Source organism: Acanthaster planci, linkage group LG02, assembly GCF_054643075.1.
Source record: "Acanthaster planci isolate LZ-2023a linkage group LG02, COTS_SCS, whole genome shotgun sequence".
Lineage (NCBI taxonomy): Eukaryota > Metazoa > Echinodermata > Asteroidea > Valvatida > Acanthasteridae > Acanthaster > Acanthaster planci.
In genome coordinates this window covers 29408402-29430592 of record NC_141778.1, presented here as the reverse complement: position 1 = coordinate 29430592, position 22191 = coordinate 29408402, and the positions used below count along the sequence as shown (strand labels likewise).

The window sequence follows — 22191 nt, the reverse complement described above, 5'->3', positions numbered from 1 at the left end:
AAGGGCAACCCTTTGTTCAATTCAGTTCCCCTCTTACCAAAAGTGTGTAGAAAGCCCCAAAATGTATAGCCTCATCCCTCCGAAAGGCTGTTAAAATTTTTCACCTTAAGGAAGGCTATTTGAATTTTTCAAAATTTCTTACCCCCCAAAAAAACACTTTTTATGAACACACAAAAAAATGATAAATTCTCATGTGTGTTTTCGGGCATCCCTTTTCCCCTTTATTCAGGACACATGCTGTTGAAGGATCAGCAACAAATGACTACAGAAGCAAATACAAAAATTGAAGCAATACAAAGGAATCCCTTTCTTAATGAACTTCCCCGATCACAAAGTAGTTTTTCAAAAATCCCTACAGTACAGCACAGCACATTCGTACGTGCCTTTCTACAATGTAAATAGTGTTGAAATATGCACTTCAGAAATTGAATGCTGAAATGACAGCCCTTGTACATACCATGTGCGTCTGGATTGTTGAAAGTTGCTTAATAAAAATCAAAAGAACATTTTGAATGCCATGTGCTATGAAAGTCTGAAACTTTGTGTAAAGTGCTTTCTAGTGCTACGATGGGTTGTAGAGGATTTCTGTCACTTGATTTTTTGATGGTCAGCTTTCAATTTACACAGATGCGCACGGAAACATCTGCGTCTTCGAAGGATGGGGGAGGGGATTGAGGAAGGACTTTCTGGTAAGCCTCCAAATCTTCTTCGTGAGCAAGCTGCACGTGGAAAAAAAAAAGTTCAATATGGACAGCCTTAAGAGTTCGGGGACGTCGATAGAATATTCATCACTTCAAAAGAGGCTCCATCATGTTTGAACGGAGCAGAAATGGATTAAGTTTAATCGGTCACGTTGAGTCTTTCCATCCCACGTGCTTTTTACCATTACGAAACTGGTATTTCTTGGAGATGGGGATTTTGGAATAAACAACCAAAAATAGACCGTTTCTCAGTGAAGTAAAGTCCTCAAACAGTAAGGACGTCACTGCTTGCTTTGTGACGTAAGGTATTTTCTTGAATTTCTAACCACAGAGGGACCTCCCCCCGGACCCACCATCTCATGTGGTGTACAAACCAGGCAGATGCTTCCAAAAGACGAAACAAAGCCAAAAATCCCAAACAAATCCCTCACTAAAATTTTAAAAGCCTTATTTTTTTTGGGTAAGCTCTTCTGCTGGCTCCCTTTTTTGGCTCTTTATTTGAGTAGGGATCTGAAGTCATATGGGATTGCTCGCCTCATGTCCACTATTGATCAGATGTTGCCCTTTAGGGAGGCACACTATAGAACTGGCTATTGGCCACGTTGGCTATTGAAATTACTACTGGCTGACCAATTAAAAAAAAAAAAGTTGAGATTTTGACTTCATCAAAATTCGTCTGTTATCATTCCTGGTGCAGCGGGCTGAGCCTAATTCTGGTGAAACCAGGAAACCCGCCCCTCTACTTTTCCCATCTGGACCTTTGGACAGAGTTATACGGGCCACGGTGCGACCGTATGTACCAGACACAAAAACAATCCCAGCTCATATGCCACAGTCTGTCAGGAATTCAGTCCCTCAAATGTTTTATACATTCAGTTTGTTATAAAAATGCATCAAAAACTTGGCAAATACTTATAATCTCCCCAGTGGTCTGTGCCAACGTCCCCATGGCCAACGAATGACGCATGCACTGATGTAACTACAGACTTGCATCACCACCGAAATGGTCTACATTTCTGAGACCAAACTTTAATAGTTAAAAACGAAAGTATACTGTCTGGGATATGCCGGCCCACTGGCACAGAGAGGAGGAAGTCACAGCCGTCCCTTTTTTTTTTTTTAGTATTTTTCCAGCGTTTTTTCCATGAATGCAGTTAGGCGGCCCAGCATCGGTCGAGGGTCATCCACCAATCCGGCTGCAATCATGGCGTTGTCGTACACCTGAATTAAACACAATCGTGTTATTCTATAAATTGGTGGGGGGGGGGTCAAATAGTGTGTGACATTTTCCTGTCCATGTGACATCTGTAGTGATTTGTAATTTGTAGTGATGTGGAAATGTTAAAATTAGCTTCATCCTATGTTTGCATTACTTATTAACCTTGGAAATTAGAGAAAGCGTCCTATTTTTTCAAAAATCAAATGTGGCAGAGGTCATGAAAAAAATGACTCAAAATTTATAGAACGACCCAAAGGCACACGATAGTAGTTTCTGTCTGTGTGTGGGCCCTGCACTTGATGAAGCTAACTCCAGCATCTACGGTAGCCAAATCGTGCAATGGCTGCACAACGATAGGCATGACCACCTTTAAACACTGTCTCATCACAGATTGGGGTTTTCCAAAATGTTTAGGGATTTCATTTCAAATAAACTCCAAGCGAGGTCTTGTGATAGCAGTGGAATGGATAGTGCCCATTTGTGTACAAATGTGGCCTTTGTGTCTTTTTTTTACTTGTGATTTCTCTCAAAAGGCATCAATGTTTAGTTGGATTTGTGTGTTTAGTTTTTTGTGCATTTGCTGTGTCCTTGTCTTATATGTAATATTTTAGCTGACCTCTTTTATTCTGTATTTTATGGATAAATTTTGTATGTGGTTCATATTTGTAATTTTACTCATTGTTAATTTTTTTATTTCAGTCTGTACCAGTTTGTTTATATTTTAATGTTTGTAAACTGTCTCTAAATTCAGCCATCGGGCTGCAATGAGCAGGTTTTTAATAAACCAATAATAAAATTCATCTCTTGCTGTATCTGATCTTTTCATCTGCGATATGTGTGTACAAGCAAACACTTGCACCTCAACCTACAAGAGGCATCAAGCTGCATATATTATAAGGAAACCTAGTTGTACTCTATCTTCCTTAATCCATCAAAATCTTTCAAATATGCCAGTAGCTTCTGAATGATATGGAGGTTATCGGGTGAAGGAAATTTTTTTTTTCTGAGGTTGCCATGATGCCTAAATCATCCCATTTGAACATTTGAAAAAACAACATTTGACCTCTTGGTGTATAAATGTCTCACCTGTTCACTGAGTAGTCTGGCCAAGGCTGGCTCGCTGGTCTTCAGGGCAAACAGCTTCTGCACAATGGGGTGGCTAGAAACCAGACATAAATGTTGATGATAAAAACGTCAAAACCGAAGGAGAAAACAGTATAAACAATCTTCCCTTTTTAGAATAAGAGCAATTTGGCTTCAACAAGAACCATTTTTTTTAAATCCAAAGATCAGAGAATTGAGACAAATTCTCAGTGAGGTACTGCTCACAGCATTTCCAATGAAATAGGCCAATAAAAGTGGAAAACTCTACATGCCGGTACACGAAGTCAGTTTTCAATCAGCATTTAGTTAAGGATTTGGCATTGAAATTGCTTGTACATCGATACAACATCCTTCTTTAATTTTGTATTTTTGCCCTGCTGACATGTATTATAACACTGTATATTCAGTGTTTGCCCCTGAAGGCTTGTGAAAAAACCACAAGCGTACTTGGGTGGGACTCGAACCCAAGACCTCCTGCTTACTAGTGCAGACGTCTTAACCATTCGACCACCGAGCTTGCTGGTGTCGGCTAGCTGGTTTAAGTCAGATGTAGCAGTGGGTACCGCAAACAACTACATGTACATGTATGTCCAAGGATGCAGCTGCGCCAGGGAGATGTGAAGTAATTTTCCATTCTGCCCTACCGACATGTATTATAACACTGTATACTCAGTGCTTGCCCTCGAAGGCTTGTGAAAAACTGGCAAGCTCGGTGGTCGAGTGGTTAAGACGTCTGCACTATTAAGCAGAAGGTCGTGGGTTCGAGTCCCACCCGAGTAAGCTTGTGGTTTTTTTTCACAAGCTTTCAGGGGCAAACACTGAGTATACAGTGTTAAAATACACGTCGGGCGGGGCAGTAATCCAAAATTAAATAACATCTCCCCGGCACAAATCCATCCTTGGAAATAACATCCTTCTAGATCCCCTCCTACACGGGGAGTAATATCCCTTCAGATGTTTCATTGTGTAAAGTTAAAGCTTTAAACACAGATGGACTTTTGTAGCCAAACTCTCTCATCTACCTGCCGTTGAGCTCCAGCGTGGGTTGGAGCAGTTGCAGCTTCTCCTCCTCGCTGCGATTCTTCAGCGCGGTGCGCAGGAAATGACGCGCCGCCCCCATCTCGGCCACCGTCACCATGGCAGGGTGCTGGGCCAGACGTTGGGTCACCTGGGGGCAGAGAGGGCATATGGGTGTGCACATACATGCACGGTCAGCACGGGAACTGTGCGACCCATTTAAGTCAGTGCTGTATTTGAGTACCTTGTGGGAACCACATTTACTGTCAAATACAACCAATTACCCAGTACAGAGCTAGTGGGAGCTACATAAAGTATGCACGTGCACAGCCATTCATGAGCAAACTACAATTCCCAATATGGGATAAGATACACGGCATATAGATACAAGAGAGGATCCCGGGGGGGACGTTATCAGGGCCATGACCCCTCCCCCAAAAATGTGCCACAAGTTGTTTTTTCCTTTAATAAAACAATGAGAAAGGTGATTTTTTTGGTGTATTCATTTTCTCCCTTTTAAAAGTGTGTAAAAGGTGCCTACATGTAACTTCACCCCTCAAAAGGGCCAAAATTGATACATGCAAAAAGGTCAAAATCTTTTAGCACGCCCCCATAAAAGAATGAAAATCTTGCCCCCCCAAAAAAAAACTCGATTCAGGATTTGCACTTGAGCATACAGAGATGTCATGGGAACTGGCATTCAATACCATCTTCTGTGGAATTTCTGCATTACGAGTGCCTGCAGGAACCCACCTTGACATTAGCCACCTTGGTGCCTAAGACATCTTTCATGTAGGTGATGAGAGAGTCCGATTCCTCCTCCGTCAGGCTGCCTTCGACTAAAAGACATCATGAGCAAATGAAAACGAAGCCAAGTTTAGGCACTCTTGACAACACATCACTTTCACGTATGTAGTAGCTTTTGACAGTATTGTCGGTAGTAAAAAAATATTTTCAAAAAAGGTGAACGCCCTGACAACTCACAAATTGATTTGTCCACTGAATTAAACCTGACAAAATAATCATTTGATTGATTACCTGTCTCCGTGTCGCTGGTCTCCGCGCCAGCGTTCTGCACGGCCATCTCGCTCTCCACCGAGGTCAGCAGCTTGCGGTCAAATTCCCGCAGCTGCAGCATGGTCAGCTCATCGTACTCCGCGTAGCAGAATAAAACCTCATGGCCTTGACGCTGGAAGGCCTCAAAGTACGGCGATGACTCGGCCAACTCCCGGCTATATATACCAGCACCGAAGTTGATTGAGAAATGGCAATATTAAAATATTGTGAGAACACTGCAAGGCGGACTTTTCTTTTGTTTTTACAAATACTGGCCTCCATTTTGTACAGAAAGCCAAATTTTGGAGAAAGTTCAGACTAACTTTGCCACAGCTTTTGACACAAAATACGTGTCTTCAACACACTAAAAAGGGGAGGCCTTTTCATACTCTGCGTGGGCAACACTAATACACGATACAGTTTTGACAGATGTGTGAAAAGTACTGCAAATAAGGCCGAAAAGGTAGTCCGGCAAAATGTACCAGAGTGATCTATTTCCCTTTCGGAGGTATCCGACTATAAAGACATCAGCTTAAAGCTCAGAAAACAAGCCAATAAAATTTGACCCATCATCCCCAAACCAGGCTGAAGTCAGTATTTTTGATATTTGGCAATCACTCTACTTCAGTCTTTTGGCACACTTTAAAAAGTGATCCATTTTAAATCGAAACTCTCTCTGCAGTAAGCCTCTTACAGGTAATGATAGCCGTAAAACTCCCATGAATATCTGAAGAGTGGAAGTTCCTCTATTTTAGCGTTGTAAGGTTACCTGCTTCAGCCTGGTTTTGGGATGGTCACAAAAGTCTACAAGGACTGGACTGTGACATCAGTTATACTGTAACAAAACAAGCAATTATCATCACGCCTGTGAAGTATAAATGTACAGTACATGTACGTATGTCCAGACAATCGGTTCACGAGAGCAGCTACTTTAAAACCCACATGTTACTCCTCTGAAACACAAACTAAAGCTCAGCCATTTGGTCACGTCACTACTTCTGCCGCCTACCTCGGAGCACATATGTAGTATATATTGCGCTGGCCGGCCTTCATGCGAGATGCGTAGTCCTGCAGGCTGGTTAGGCTTCCAGCTGACTGGGCCGAAGTCTCGAAGCAGAGGAGTTTGCCTATCTCCTCCTGCACAGAAACAAAATATACTTTAGTTTGGCTTGCTTTTTTTTCCAAAATGGACCTGTAAAGGCCATTTCGCACTTCAGGCGAATGCATGGGTGAAAGCAAAGCGAATGTGACGTCACTGAATCTTTGCAGGGATACCCACTTGAACTGAAATGCATTTCACTATTGGTGATTTGATAGTGCGAACAAACCAAAACACAAGTTGGTGTGCTCTTGCATTCTTCCCTGATATCTTCATAAACAGATACAGTCGAACCTCGTTAATAAGAGCACTGTTAATACAAGCTTCTGCTTGTAGCAAGAGAATTTTTAGGTCCCAGTCCTTTGATTTTCATTGGTTTCATTCCTGATAATACAAGGTAATTTGCCAAGTCCCGAGGACCTGTCATTAATGAGGTTCAACTGTAGCAAGCACTAACAAGAAAGTCCAAAGTCAAACAAGTATTTCATCAAGTGTGCAAAGCATTGAAAATAAAATGCGACTAAAGTTTTCCTCTGCTGAGAATGGCATTACAACAGCCCGACGCAAAGCCAAAGTATAACCACTCAACTACTTCACACCAAATTCTGTTTTGTGTCCCAACTTGACTTACTTGACTTACAAAGTTGGGAAGATCTAGAACCCCGGTTTTGTGTCTTGACACTGAATGGATAACAATGCATGCATATTCATGACATGCAAACGTACAAACCTTTTCAGCCTGTTCACTAGATGAGATGATACCCTCCCGTAGAAACGTCCCGTATTCCGTGAAGAATTGCTCGTATGTCTTGGGATCCTTCTTGCGTTGGTCCAGCAGGAAGCGCACAAGACGACTTGTGATCACCATCCTCAACTTCCTGGACATTACATACAGGTATCCCACAATCCAGATGCTTTCAGTTTGAAACGCTGCAGATGTTGGCGTATCTTGCCACACCCAGGATGGATTTCAATCGAAGAGTATTGATTTTAACATGCCAATGAAGTAAATGGTGTTTGGTTGGATACAAAGGTCAAATACATGTAAAATGTTGTCACATCACCATCCTGAAAACTGTCTTTCCATTGGCCCAGAATGATCATGTGACCACTGCATCTAAGAGCACATGACCCTCATTTTCAAGATGTATGACCCTCATTGCTTGTAAATCATCCATGCATCAGCTAAAAGTCACTTAAACTCTCATATCATTAACTGGTGCCCACACTGCTTTCACATATACATACATGTATATGCTCATGACATCAGCATATTGCGAGCAGCCATAGCCACTGGCCATAGACTTTCTGTGTAAAACACCAAGCCATAGCCAATTAAAGTTTACACACAGCCCTGTGCACCACACTTGAGACTCATATGGGACACTGCCTTAGAGCTCTCTGACAGTGTTGATGTCACCCGGCCCCCACCACTGTAGTAAATTCATACATATGTTCGTCGAAATGTAATGTAATAAGACGGAACCAATTTGGAAGCAATGGGCTACGTGCGCACATGTAGCTCTATGGACATTACTGACCTGATGAGGGCGCTATCTTGCAGTAGCTCTCGGCTCAGGTTTAGTGGGATGTCCTCGCTGTCTACAACACCTAATTTACCAAAAAAAGAGCAGAGACAAAAAATTATGACCCCAAATCTTGCATCACAAGTCATGCAAGTGAGCGTACAGTTCTTGTGCTGCGCTCCTGTTAACATGTCATGAAGAAAACTTCTGAATTTATACATCTTCTGCATTGCTCTGATCAGAATGTAAAATTAAGGGTCATATAACTGACCATGAAACATCTCAACAGGGTCGTGGTAGTTCTATAGAGCGTAACTAGACGACTGTAATTGGAAGGCATTACCGCGGTGGCACAACTGTCACATTGCATGCCTCTTCGACCAATAGGGCATCGTGATTTGCCAAATGCCTTGCTCGTCGGAAGGATGTGCGTGCGAGTACGGTGCCACTGCACTGCTCCGAGCAGGAACAAAAGAGGGCGTGTTTTTAAATGAAACTGACAGTTCTTTGGGACTCACGCATCGCATAGGTGTGTAAGTTTATGTGCATTTGACGTGGAGCACGATGAGTACGCGCAATGATTTCAGTCTAGAATGTGTGGTCTTCGCGTGCACTTTGAACGCGCGCTAGAACCCAGTTAAAAAACTGAGTCTTTTTTCGTCAGTGAGGGTGCACTTCGGCTCAGGGCGGTTTGGTCTAGAGACCTTTACCATGATGCAGCCATGTTTGCCTCATTCCCTGTAGACCCATAGACAAAAGTAATATAAATCCACAAACTGAAAGAGGGAACACACTTTTGTAGCCTTGGTTACAAGACCAGGACGTGACCCACCTTGAATAAATCGGAACCACTTGGGCAGTATCTTGTCTGCCTTCTGCTGGATAAGCACCCGCCTACTGTACAGAGCCACACCCCCCGAGTGGTCCTGACTGAGCTCCCACATGGCAGGGGGCCTGCTGGGGACGTAGAACAGGCTGCGAATGTTGAGCGGTGCATCAGTCTTGTAGTGCAGCGTGTAGCGTGGCTTGTCGTAGGAATTGTGGGTCAGGAACTGGTAGAACTCTTCATGCTGCTGGTCGGACACTTCGCGCGGCTCCTTTGTCCACAAGGCCTTCATGTATACAGCACAAAATGTAGTGTTGAAGTCGAGACCTTCACAAGACCAAACACAAGGCCATGCACAAGACCGTGCACAAGACTGTGCATAAGACCATGCACAAGACCATCACAAGACCAGACACAAGACCAGTCACAAGACCATCAAAAGACCAGACACAAGACCGGACACGAGACCAGTCACGAGACCAGTCACAAGACCAGTCACAAGACCATGCACAAGACCAGACACAAGACTGGACACAAGACCGGTCACAAGACCAGACACAAGACTAGTCACAAGATCAGTCACAAGACCATCACAAGACCAGACACAAGACCGGACACGAGACCAGTCACAAGACCAGATACATGACCAGACACAAGACCATGCACAAGACCAGACACAAGAAGATGGACAAGACCAGACACAAGTATTGGTTGAACAGTGACAAAGGAATGATTTGGTTGCAGTTCATTTGAATAGCTTGTGACTTGAATTCAGACTGGAGGTCTTGTGGTGATCTCGTGTGGTCTTGTGAAGGTCTTAAGTGGTCTCAACTACAACACTGGCAAAATGTTACAACACAGAATTTGAAGTTTAAAGTCTGTTTGATCAAATTTGTCACATGATTTTGTACCTACACTGACGCCATGCAACAGCACTAACAGCAAGTATTTCTGGAGTATAAATGGAATTTGAAGTATATTGTAATGTTAATAAGGCACAGTAATAAATCATGCTGTGTTTGTTATTGCCATTCATCCAAACATGATGAGTTCCATTCCAAAGAGCTGAAACTCTTGGGGGTTCTAAGTTACAGTTATATGCATATGTAAGTTTCTTTCATCACCAAATTTGTCAGGAGTTTGTCATTGAAAACATTTTTGAGTAGTGTAACCATGGTAACTGCTATTGGAAACAATTTACATGTTGACATGGAAAATGAGTCGACTAAATAAAATGGAAAAAAATCTGTCAGCTCTGTTGGCATTTCTACCATCATCTGCAAAAAACGGCCTCCTAATCCCTTTCTTCCCAACAGCATGGACCAGAAACTATTTCTTTTCTGAACGTGACCATGGTGTTAAATGCCATCACGACCCACCTGTGTGGTGTTCATCAGCTTGCCATTCAGAAAGATCGGCATGCCCACAAACGTGCTATGTTTACTGATGATTTCTGCGAAGAAAAAGGAAAAGCTTGATTCAGTTTGGAACCAGAAAACTTCTTAGTATCATATTGTTCAAGAGTGAATTCCAGGATAAAATGCTTTGACAATTTTTCCACTTTGGAGGAAACGTAAAATGGCTTCCCATTATCGGCAGCCACAGGTCATTTTTTTTAAATGCCTGATTGAAAGAAATACTTCTTTCAAACATTTCACAGCCAGAAAATGTGATGCGCTCTGTGAAAATGTGTCACAAGTCGCCACAACCACTTCTCAGTTTGAGACTGTATAGGAAAGAGGAAATTTTGCTCTGGTTTTATACGCCTCGAGGATTCCTTTTGCTTTTACATTTAAGCAAGATTCATTTGAAGGCCTTTAAACTCAAAAGTGGCTCTGGTGACTTATGACTCTTTTTTTCAGAGCAAGTCACAAACGTCTTCATTGCTATGCTTTATATTTAAATGTTGACGTATTTGTGGATGTTATTTTTTTTTTTTGGTTCGTTTTTCTTTTAAATTTATTCTACATATGGATTATCAGTATTTCAAGTTAAGGCACGATATACATCTGTGTGAGAAAATTCATGTCTGTGACCACACTGTGATATCTCATGAAGTAATGTCCCACTTTTGGGATACCAATTCCAGTTTTGTGATGCCCGGACTTGATAAAACTCAGATGACTCCTGACCTTTGACATCTGCCTCCATAGCAAATCTCCAGCAGTCCTTCTTGAGATGGATGACGATCTTGGTGCCCAGTTGGACCCCGTCCGCTTCAACGATGTCATAGTTCCCAGTCCTGGCAGAGATGGAGAAAATGCAGCCTGGGAAATCATTGATAAGCAAGTAACTCTAATGGTCCCTGAGCATGCACTACAGAGGGCCCTGTGCAGTCTGGTAAAGACAGGTTAAATAGCACCGAATGAGAAACTATTGATCGAATGTAACTCTAATGGCCCACTGGGTGCCCACTGAAATGGCTGGCATACTCTCTGACCTGCTGACAATGCTAGGACGGTGAGTTATTGATAGCTAGCTGAAACACTGTAACGGCTCATTTGGAAGGCACTTCACAGCTGAAAATAACACGGTCAAATGATACCTTTTGAATATTCGATTGTCATGAATCCCTAGAAAAGTGGAAATATACACACTTGTACAAAAGGAAAAAAAGGAAATTTGGAAGAAATGGAACATTTGGTCCCAGTGTTTGGCATACATGTATTAAGACACTGATGTTGAACACATGCCTAAGCTTTACTTATAACGCACTGAAATACTCTAACCCTAACCCTACATAATACTACAAATTACTACTTATAGTAAAATGTAGTAATCAGTGCTTTCCCTTGTAAGAGGACATGACCGCATTGTTCTCTGAAGCCATAAGATACAATAGAAAAGACAATATACCATACAGTGCTGTGGCATTATGAATGCATGGCTTTATTGTTCTCTGTACAAGTAACAATGGAAGTAACCTAGCCAGAAGTAGTAATCTGTAGCGCTAGGTCCTTCAGGCTTAGACTATTACTTAGTATTTTGTAGTACTGAGTACTGTAAGCCAAACAATATGCTTGGCGGTTAGGGTTAAGAATGCAATTCTGGATCGGCCACATAAATGAATGTTTTCCTTATTATTCATTTCACCTCTGAGACATGAACATTTGAAGATTTGATAAATAATCAATTATAGAATATTACAACAATGACCACAGCTCTATTAGGTCCTGTGCACACCCCGGCGAGGGCGCTTTATTTGACAGGCAGCTACATTCCTGGCTTACCCGTCGGATGACCAGCGGTAAGCCTTGGAGTCTGGCTGGTGGGACTTAGAGTAGACATCCACGTGGTCCCCTACCATGAACGCCGAGTAGAAACCCACCCCGAACTGACCCACGATGCTGCCACCGGTCGACCCTGTCTGACCGTCCTTCTGCAACTCCTCCAGAAATGCCTGCGGGGACACACAGAAGACAAGACACAGAACCGAATGACGTAAGACCGAGACTGTAAAACACAGCATGACAATGACGAGACTAAGACTAGCATCGTTTGACGACTTATTTCATTTCTTCATCACTTCATGCCTGATGATGTCTAAACATACATGTATACACATGGTTTTCCTAACTAGAAACAGCAATTTATTAACAGCGAACATTGGCACGTGCTTACTCTATTACTGCAGACGAGTCTCATCCGGCCAATGAGCTCTTGCAAATGATGAGGTGTAAATAAAGATCAATTTGAGATGCACTAAGAGATCAAACCGCTCATTTTATAACACTGCAGTCAGGTACCTACTGTATATGGGAATTTTAAATAAATTTCAAATATATACATAGTTTGTGTTTTTGGTGTTTTTTTAAATCTTACCCTAATTTAATCAAAAATCGACTGTAATTGTACTTTTTGTGAATATTTAAGATATATGTATTTTAGGTTTTTACTTAGTGAGCAGTCAAGTCATTTCTACTATTTGTACTTTTTATGAATATGTAGCAATAAAGTTTGATTCGATCCGATTCTATTTGAACTGTCCCTTGACATTTTGAATCATCCCCTTGGCAAAAACCAATACTTCGCCTGGAAATGCTCCTTGAGGATTAGTGTCATAAACACAACCATCTTCTCCCTGATTCTTGTATTAATTTCAGCTGTAAACACTGACTTTGTTAAACGACAAGAAACCACAGCCACAGCCCGTAACAGCATTAGACTTCATAAGTGACCTCTCTAGCCTGGTAACTGTTCAAATATTGTGCAACCTTTCTCACCCCATATGCACTTTTTTCAAACTCGAAGACAACATCATGGACCATGGTCTCTCCAAAGCTCCATACACACTCAACCTCATACCCCGCATGTGCGTACAAACTACATGGGAATCTCTTGAGCATGGGGACAAGTACGGTTGTCATGCTTTACTGCATAGGGATTTGCCAGAACGTTCAATGTCCTCATGTAATGACACAGGAAATCCCTTCATTTTTACACGTGGGGTTTTTCTGTGCCATTTGGCGTGAAGTGGTTTCAAAAGCAGATAGCGTTTATAAAAAAGTGGTACACGTACACGGACATGCCAATGATTGCTCATTTGCACATGAGAAGCAACCAGTCGTGGTGATGAACCGTGCTACACAGTGCAATATGTGAAATTTAAAGACAAGGCAAAAACCAGCTTGGTTTGCCAGTTACCAAACCTCCACAATAAAAGCGCCCCAAACGGAAGTATCAAAGGCGCAATGGGGATATGTACAACCATGTGATGTAACACAGAACGAGACCGATGATTGGCCAGGACGCACTGTCTCACAAGGCATCTTGTCTCAGGTATCAAAACAGCATGGCTCACGGCCCTATCACGTGGTTTGTCAGCTCTCAAAGTAAGCAGTCCGACAGGAAACCGCAGGCAGTATTTTTGGACCGCATGGAATTCCATTGTACACCGTTCTAAGCGTAAGTTAGACCTGGGGCTTTGAGATGTGAGAAAAATGCCTTACCTTGGAGCCCGATCTCGCTATAGTACCCAGATTGTCGATCATTTCTTGTAAAGTCATCCCAACGCCAGTGTCCTGCAATGCGACAGACACAAAACTGGGATAAATTGGAGCATTACACGACGGGCAAGAAACTCACAAATAACAACACACACGACTGCTTCGCTGCTGTCTTCTGATGGACATTTGGCACAAGAGGACAGCGACTGAATTTATTGCAAAACCCGCTGTCGGCGTGTTTGCAAGTAAAAGGAACAAGGCAACAATTTAAACATTAACACGGAAGCGCATTTGATGCAAAATATGTGGCACAATGCTACACAAATATTTGGACACCCCTTTTGACTTTCTCTTCAAACCAATTTTTTGTTCTAATTGCATTGTTTGCGCTATTTTTTGTCAGCAAGACATTGCAACTTAACCCTTCCAGCTGAAGTTCCTTTTTTTTCTCTCTGCACTATGGGCTGAAACATGAACAATTTTAGTCACATGCCAGTTTGACCACTGATGAATAAAACAGCGAAAGAAGATCTTCAAACAATTCTAACAACTTGACCTGAAGGGCCCTTTGACTGGGAAACAAAGACTGACAAACGAAACAGCGGTGTACTTCAAAAAGTTACAAGAACGGTGAAAAATGTCATACGTTTTAATTAGTCTCTTAAACACGTGAATGTAAGAAATCTGCTGACTGCATCTAGTTACACTTGCTAAAAACTGCAGCAAAAACCTGTTGCAAAATAACTCAAACGTCAGTTCCAACTGAACTTTCTCACCTGAATTGTGAAAGTTCCAGCTTCCTGATTGGTTGCTATGTGGATCTCCAAGGGCAGGTCCCCGCTGACCCCTGACCCAGAGGTTAATGATAGGTAGCGCAGCTTCTCCAGGGCGTCGCTGGCATTGGATATAAGCTCCCGGATGAAAACCTGCAGTGAGATCAGAGGTTCTTCCAACTTTAAGGTTCATTTCCATAAACAGACATGTTTCTCTTCATTAACAAATGCCGTTCACACACGTAAATACCTAGGTCGGTTCACACATCTGGCGAATACGAAAGCAAAGGGATTTTGATATCACTAAAAATCTGCTCAAGTTGAAATGTGTTCAACTTTTACGAATTTGCAGCGCAAATATTCTGATCTGCCCTCACAAATATACGTTCAGTTTTAGTTTTGTGCGAAGTATGAACCGATGTCTAGACAGTTACCCTGTGTGACCGTGTATTAACATTTGATAATATCCGCTGCAACTCAAGCTTGATGAGTGCATATTGATTGGCTTGTTCCTTTTTGCTCTCTTTTCCATCTCTCATTTCACTGTATTGCACCTCTGAATATTTGAATAGTTGATACTTGATCAAATATTCGAATATTTGTATACTGCCAACGGGACACATGTGAATAAGACTTTTGCGCATAAAATTTGAATACAATCTGGCACACTGAATTCTTCAAATTCACGCGAACATACTAATTTGAATTCTCCATACTAAAGACAATGTTGCTATACCTCATGATTTGGGGCAAGTTTTTGCTTAGTTGCATACATGTAAGAGATGCCTTGCAACAATACACTGTCCTCAATGGATAAGAAGGGCACAAAGGAACCAGTCCATTCCAGAGATGGAGGTCGATGCAAAAGCTTGCTCGAAATTACCAGAGGTATAGCAACAGTATCTTTAGTCTGGGGAATTTAAATTGTTATGATTATGTGCAATCAGGTAGTTCAGTGTACCAGATTTTATTCAAATTAAACTAGCAAAAGGCTTAGACTGGGTCCAAATCACTTGGCTAAGGCTGGAAATTGCGCATGAGTCAATGGCAGTGGCCGCAGCCAGTTCCCATGAAGTCGTGTGTAAATTCCGGCCGTAGCCAAGTGATTCGGACACGACCTTGTTATGGACATAGGGAGGTTCCACAAACTAGTGAACAGTCTACGTCCAGCATGTCCTAAGCATTTTTTCATGCTGCTGCAGCCACCACTGTTCAGCGACAATGACAATATTCCTACCTCATTCTCCGAATACAGCGACTTGGCCACAATATCCAGCAACATCCTCGTCTCGGCTTGAAACTCATGATTCTCTGGCGTCCCTGTAGCAAACAAGGAGATGTGTAACAGATTCATGGGTTGGCCATGTCGAAATTGAAAGCCAGGTTAAATGTTCATTTTTCTAAAGTTGAGAGTGAAGATGATTTTATGACAAATTTAGGAGGTTCCTCGTGCATGCCAATCATCATACAAATTATTGCTTTAAATTTGAGTAGGTTGCATGGAAAAACATTTTCAGTTGACCATATTGACAAGTCTGCCACACTGAAATGAAAGCGAATTGGGGACCTAAAAAAAACCAAAGGTATGAAAGTGATGAAAATATTTCATCACAGATTAATTTCATTTACAATGATAAATGATTTAATGATTTTATTGAATGATTTATTATATCTAAATTTCTATTTTAAGTAATATTGAAAAATACTGAAAGTAAGGCAAGGAAGCGGAAATAGTCTGGCGCCACCCATTTGACAAATTAAATTGAATAAGATTGATTCAGGGAACATGATAAAAATGGCTTCCTTGCGAATACAATCTGCTGACGTGGAATGAAATGTACATTTTACATGTACATGTATGTACATGTATATTACATGCAGGCACTGTATAAGTGGAATACATCACTAAGCAAGCTTCATCAATGATGTTCACACACCAGTGACCGTTTCTGAATCTTGAATAATGCTGTGCAGCTGCTCGGCCTCTTCGGCAGGTTGGTCGGACGTCTCGCTGCACAACCTATGGGAGGTGCTCAGCCATCGTTGGGGGTTGGATGAGAAGGTTTGAGAAGGAACGCCAAGATGCCTGAATGCCAATCCTTGACCTGAGAGGACTGTAATGTCAACAGAATTGGTTGAAAAAAGGAGAAAAAAAGTTCCTACCTATGGTACCAACTCTGCTTTCTGATAACATGAAATGGGAAGTAGAACCATTTTTTATGGGGGGGGAGAACATTACAATCAATCCTTAAACCAATGACCTACTCCATGGCCCATCACATGGACATTTAAATCGCCATTTTCAATCATAATTGAAATCAGATGATTTTTGTTAGACATGGTGCAACAATATATTTCCCATTTTTTACACTGGCTTATGGATTCTTCTAAGCCTTTGACATTTGAAAATGAAAATACACCTTCCTGAACCTGTAGGTTCATGTACCTACATGTATGTCACAGTACTGACAGGGAGTATGGGTGCTAACAGGTGACAAGATATCAAAGTTAACAAAGATTTTTTTTGTACATACATGTACATACATGTGGGAAATTCCAGAAATTAAGGGTCCAAAAGTGTGACATTTTGGTATCCCTGTTGCATCTGACCTTTGTTATTTGACACAGAAGCATGACCGGAATGGATTTCAAACTAGTAGTATTTGTTTGGCAGGTAGTTTGCATTAGTTCATCCCTCTTGGAAATCAGAAAATGTTTTCTGAACTTATAAAATCATACGTCAGATGTGACAGGGACACGAAAAAAAATGGACACCTGATTTCTAGAATTACCCATGTACACATGCAGTTGAGGCAAAAAGTTGACATACATGTACATTGTACACCTGGTAGAACAAAACAGTCTTCCTCAAATTTCACCACTTAACTCATTCCTACCAACTCGTCTTTTCACGAGGACGGACAAGCTGGGTCTCTACTTAATGTACATGGCGTATGCATCAAATAACAATGCCCAGGGACATACATGTACATGATTCATACAAATTTACATTTACAAAAAAGTCAAAATTTTACGTAAATATACTCCAACACTTATATTTACATGTAGCTCCACTTTATGTAATTTTTATCACATAACGTAGTCGCAGTGGGCCACTTTCTGAAGTGTTTCTGATCAGCAATAACGGGGTAAATGTAAATTTTCACAAAATGATTTTCCAGAAATATTAATATTTGGAACCATAATAAATGTCTCTGAGTATTCTTACTTGAAGTACACACTATGAGCATAAAGTCTAGCTACAGTTTGTCTGACCTCTTAAAGAAAAAGTTGGCAAGACTATTTCAGAGAGCAAAAATTTCACCAAGTGTACAATGTACATGTCAGGCTTGAGTATTGAAATATTGTATTTTCAAATGGTGTTTTTAGACTGTATTATCCCTCCTTTTGCTGTAACCCTCAAAAACAGTCAAAATATCAATCCAATCCAAGTGGCTACATGTATACTTAACCCCAACAGTCCTCAATCCTTCACCTGTTGGAGGACTGAGGACTGTTAGGGTTAATATACATGTACATGCCAGTCAAAAACAGTGAAATTACATTTATGGCAGGCAGTTTGACCAGTCAAATTCAGTCGACTGGTTTTGATTGATATAACAGTCACATTAGACAGTCACAAGGTTTTGTGTGGGAAATATGTGTTTAGAGTTACTACTGGCATGACTGGGGCTTCATTTCCAACTTGTAATGTTCTACTTTGTTTTTGTATAATGACATGTTTTTGTTTGTTTTAGGCTCAGATTTTACCCAGACTTTATAAAAGCCGTATTGGTTACCCCCTTGACGATGGAAGTTTTTTCTGAAAGCCGACTGAGAAGTCCAGCCTCACTTGGCCACGAAGACCACCTGCTAAACCGCAAATTCTCGGTTTGTGGCCCTGCGTGCTCTGCACGCTGTGAATTACACAGTGAAAAGGCTGATTGTTCGGTGGTATGCGGCTCTACTCCCGTTGCCTCTTTTCAAAGTGGGGACTATTGTGAAGCTGGTGATAATGATGCAAATTTAGTCTTTTCATTTCTGGGCTACACACAAAGGCCAATCACCATACAAGAGCCAGGGTCTGCCTTCTTTCACGGTGTTCGCTCGAGCGTGGGCTGAGAATAATAACTTAAAAGTGGGCTGAGGATCTCAATTTTTATGGCGGCTCTCACCATCATCTGTCGCAAAGGGGTTAACAATCCTCACAGCCTTTTTTTTTGTTCCTTTTTTCAAAAACATACATACTTTTTGGGATCTTTCACTTTTCCCCCCTCTTTTCTCTGTTTTCCTTTATTTACAACTTTTCTCTGTTTCTTTTTATTCCATTTGTTTCTCTTGTTTTCTTTTCTGGTAGACTTTTATATCCTTGAGGTTTTATTCTGCAGAATGAAACTCAACAAAGCATCTTCCTCTGCACGGGTGAAAGTTACAGGAGGCACAGCCGGAACGTGGTGTGACAGGATGCCCCTTTGGTGTCTTGCGCCCCTGCTGACGGCACTGCACACACATCTTGGCAGCCTCGACGGGCATGAGGATGCACTGGTGGAGGGGACCATTGATGTGTAGTACAAGTGGGAGGTTAGCTTGCTGGTGATGCCTGATGGAGCCTTCAGCAAAGCCTGCAATTAGCCTCTCTCTAAATCTCCACTGTGAAGACGCGGTGGGTGATGGGGATGGCTGTGGTCCCGTCTTTCTCCAAATTCATCTTGCAGCACATCTGGCCACATCGAGAAGGAAGTAGAGAATTTTCTTCCACCATGCCATGGACTGCCGGCTGCAGGTGTGGCAGGTACAAAGCTGGTCGCCTTTGTCGACCCCACCCATAAACTGGGTGTAGTCTATGGCATGGGGAGGAGCTTTCACAGGCTTCTTGGAGGCCTTCTTCTCATCTTTCTCCTTGGTACTCCTCATGAGGAAGTTGGTGTTCTTCTTGGGATAGCCCTGGTGGCATACATGTATGGAGAGAAATGACGTAATTTTTGTGTCACGCCACAGGACCATCGTCACCTTGTCCTTATGGCGGGCATAGATGGTTCCTCAAGGTGCCTTGCTCATTTGGGTCATGTCCTGGTGGCCGGTGGGGTTGACCTCTGGGTTCATGCTGAACTCGGTGGGGAGCCCTCAGGAAGATCTTTCGATGGCTCTGTAGAGGTACGTTTTATTTTCCCGAAGTAATGAGGCAAGGGAGACTGAAGTGTAGAGCCGGTCAAAGAACAGTTGATGGTACATCCCAAAGAACGGTTCCATCACCTTGAGGGAGATGTTCAACATCTTCGTCTTCTCCTCTGGATGAACGATCATGTTGAGGAGGTAGCCAGAACGGGATTCGCAGACTGCGTAGATTTTAAACCCCATCTTGCATGGCTTTAGGGGCAAGAAGAAGCGCTTCACGCTTGCCTCGGTGCCCTTTTATTTCACCATGGTCTCATCAAGGGTCAACTCTATCATGGGGGCAAAGATGTTGATGCAGTGCTCCTTCGCTGTGTCCCAGATGAGCTCCAACAGATACAGAGGATGAGCCTTTTTATACATGAACCTTTCTGCCTTCCGCTTCATCTTGTGTGGGCTCTTTGTTGGATTTGTGCAGCAGAGGACTTCCGAAAGCAAGTCGAATCTTGCCTTGGTCACGGTACTGGCAATTTTGAGGTTGACCACTGACTCACTGGTAGACCAGTCATCCTCGGGGTTGCTGTTACTGTGAACTCCCTGGATGATTCGGATGCCCACCCAAGCCTTGATTTCTTCTTTTGTTGTTGCCTTGATGAAGCGGGGGTTTGAACCCCCGTTGATGTTGGTCCACCTGGCACTTTTCTTGAACATCTTCTCCAGAAAAAAATTGCAAGAGGTAGGTCAGTGGATTATCGTCTTCTGGCCGTTAAAATGTTGGGCCAAACTCCTTGCCCCTGAACCGGTGAATATGGAACTTGAGGAGGTCCCTGGTCCAACCGTATTTGTCTTGCCTGTACAGCGGTGGCTTATGGAGAGTGGGTTTATTTGGGTCATCAACAGATCCTGGGTAAACTCGCTTCTGTCTTCTTCCACGAGTTCTCCTGGGTGCCTCTTCTTCATCATCGGGTTCTGTTGATAATTCTCCAGACTTGAATTCCAGCCCTGATGAAGAATCTACTGTACTCTCGGCACAGAAACATTCATCTTCGTCTTCGTCATCTTCTTCATCCCAGTCCTCTCGCATAGAGGACATCAGATCTCCTTCAGACCCTGATTCAATCAAAGCTGATGCCTCTCCCTCCTTATTCTCCTCTCTCTCTCTTCTTCTTTGCTGTTGCTAGCTCCATATCTGAAGCTCCGTCCACTGGCTTTCTTTTCTTAGCCATGGATCTGGTAAAGATCGGCAGCTCCTCTTCCCTCAGATCTTCCTGCAAGCTCTGAGCCTCTCGATAAACCATTTTTCTTTTCTTTCGTGTACACTGAAACTGCTCTTGAGCAAAGGGTGAACTATAGGGATGTTGCGTCTCCTTATATACCTTCTGTTCCTTTTCTTAACGTTTGGCATTATATAATATCATGTGAGAAGCTGTAACTCACAAAAATTCATTATTGTTATTATAATTGGTTCTCTACCTGTAATGTTACAAAGCATTTTGAACATTCCCCTTTAAGTAGTGGAACATGCCATTTTATATGCAGCATACAGTGCAAAGTTAAGTCCACAGCATACATGTACACAGCCAAGATGGGGGTACTGTTTATATCAATCACTTCCACACACTTACCTGCTTATCCATCCTTGAAACACTCTACCCAATCAATGAGGGTCACAGTTATACATCCTCCACAACCTTGCTTTCAAAATCATGCCCTTGGTCGGAGTGAAGACGTTGGGACAATCCGTAGTGAACAAAGAAGTTCTCCCATTAGACCTTAGCTACAGTGCGAGCCATTTGATCTTTTGTGGGAAATGCCTGGGTATATCTAGTAAAGTGATCAGTCACTACCAAGATGGACTTTTTGTTGTTACGGTGGGATTGTCCCAACGTCTTCACTCCGACCAAGGGCGTGATTTTGAAAGCAAGGTTGTGAAGGAGTTGGCTTTCTGTATCAATCAGTACCAGCCACTCAGCAACTACAGACAGTACTCAATCTGATCAAAAACAATCAATAGACACTGGACACTCCCAGCAGCCCTATCACAGCCAGTCACACCATGTACACACTCACTTACTAGTACTACAACAGTCACCAACAGTCAACCCAATTCTTGTAAACATAGTCTTTTTAACAGTCAAAATCAATCAGTTGACTGTTTTTGACTGAAATAACAATGTCATAAATACATTGTACACTTGCATAGGAGGGTTTAAGTATCCCAATCCAACCATTGGTTGCAAATAGTAATAAATAACCATTAATCACCACAGGCCTTGAAAGTCAAACAGACGTGACATGAACAGAGCTTGCAGGATATCTGACAGTATTTAGTTTTCATTTTAATGGATGTTTAAAACAGTAGACATGATAGAGTTGGTTGGCCGCGCAGGAAATTTCTATTTTCTCCAAAAAAGTGCGGGACGAGGGAACCTAACTATTATCTTTGGAAATCCAGTGAATCCCACAGTTTGGTCAGTGCAGGGAGCTATGAAAAGGAGGACGCGCATTGCAATGAAATGGACATCTACATGTAGGCCCATGTACATGTACGCTAAAGTACATGTACATGTAGTCTGACTCTGACACGTCTGGTGATGGAAGTCACAGATTTGGCATCGAGAAGGCTTCAAAGCATTCTTAAAACAACAAAAATATTACCATTTATACATGGATGACACAGATGATCTTTAACAAGAACGGAAGAAGTCCGAAAAGGTCTGGTTTGGCCTCGAATAAGCAGAGGAACTAGGCCTACTCGTTTGACCGCACTCACGCCGTTTCTCATGGATGTCGCCATTTTTTCTTGAACGTG

General features: G+C 42.2%; 1 protein-coding gene across 2 annotated transcripts in view; it reads right to left on the bottom strand.

Moving 5' to 3' along the window:
- The window catches only part of trap1 (TNF receptor associated protein 1), a 27038-nt gene extending 4847 nt beyond the window's left edge, over nucleotides 1-22191 (bottom strand). Inside the window, exons 1-17 of one of the 2 annotated variants that reach the window (XM_022231097.2) lie at nucleotides 22038-22191; nucleotides 16205-16381; nucleotides 15505-15587; nucleotides 14271-14420; nucleotides 13498-13569; nucleotides 11779-11948; nucleotides 10681-10790; nucleotides 9928-10001; nucleotides 8555-8834; nucleotides 7738-7807; nucleotides 6927-7074; nucleotides 6107-6234; nucleotides 5080-5273; nucleotides 4795-4880; nucleotides 4047-4192; nucleotides 3007-3079; nucleotides 199-1922 (exon numbers count right to left, since the gene is read on the bottom strand). In XM_022231097.2, the coding sequence (XP_022086789.1) occupies nucleotides 1821-1922; nucleotides 3007-3079; nucleotides 4047-4192; nucleotides 4795-4880; nucleotides 5080-5273; nucleotides 6107-6234; nucleotides 6927-7074; nucleotides 7738-7807; nucleotides 8555-8834; nucleotides 9928-10001; nucleotides 10681-10790; nucleotides 11779-11948; nucleotides 13498-13569; nucleotides 14271-14420; nucleotides 15505-15587; nucleotides 16205-16381; nucleotides 22038-22176 (2202 nt within the window). In that variant the 5' untranslated portion in view covers nucleotides 22177-22191 and the 3' untranslated portion in view covers nucleotides 199-1820. Of the gene's footprint in view, nucleotides 1-198; nucleotides 1923-3006; nucleotides 3080-4046; nucleotides 4193-4794; nucleotides 4881-5079; nucleotides 5274-6106; nucleotides 6235-6926; nucleotides 7075-7737; nucleotides 7808-8554; nucleotides 8835-9927; nucleotides 10002-10680; nucleotides 10791-11778; nucleotides 11949-13497; nucleotides 13570-14270; nucleotides 14421-15504; nucleotides 15588-16204; nucleotides 16382-22037 lie in introns of those variants that run through there. The other variant, XM_022231098.2, reaches the window with a different exon arrangement.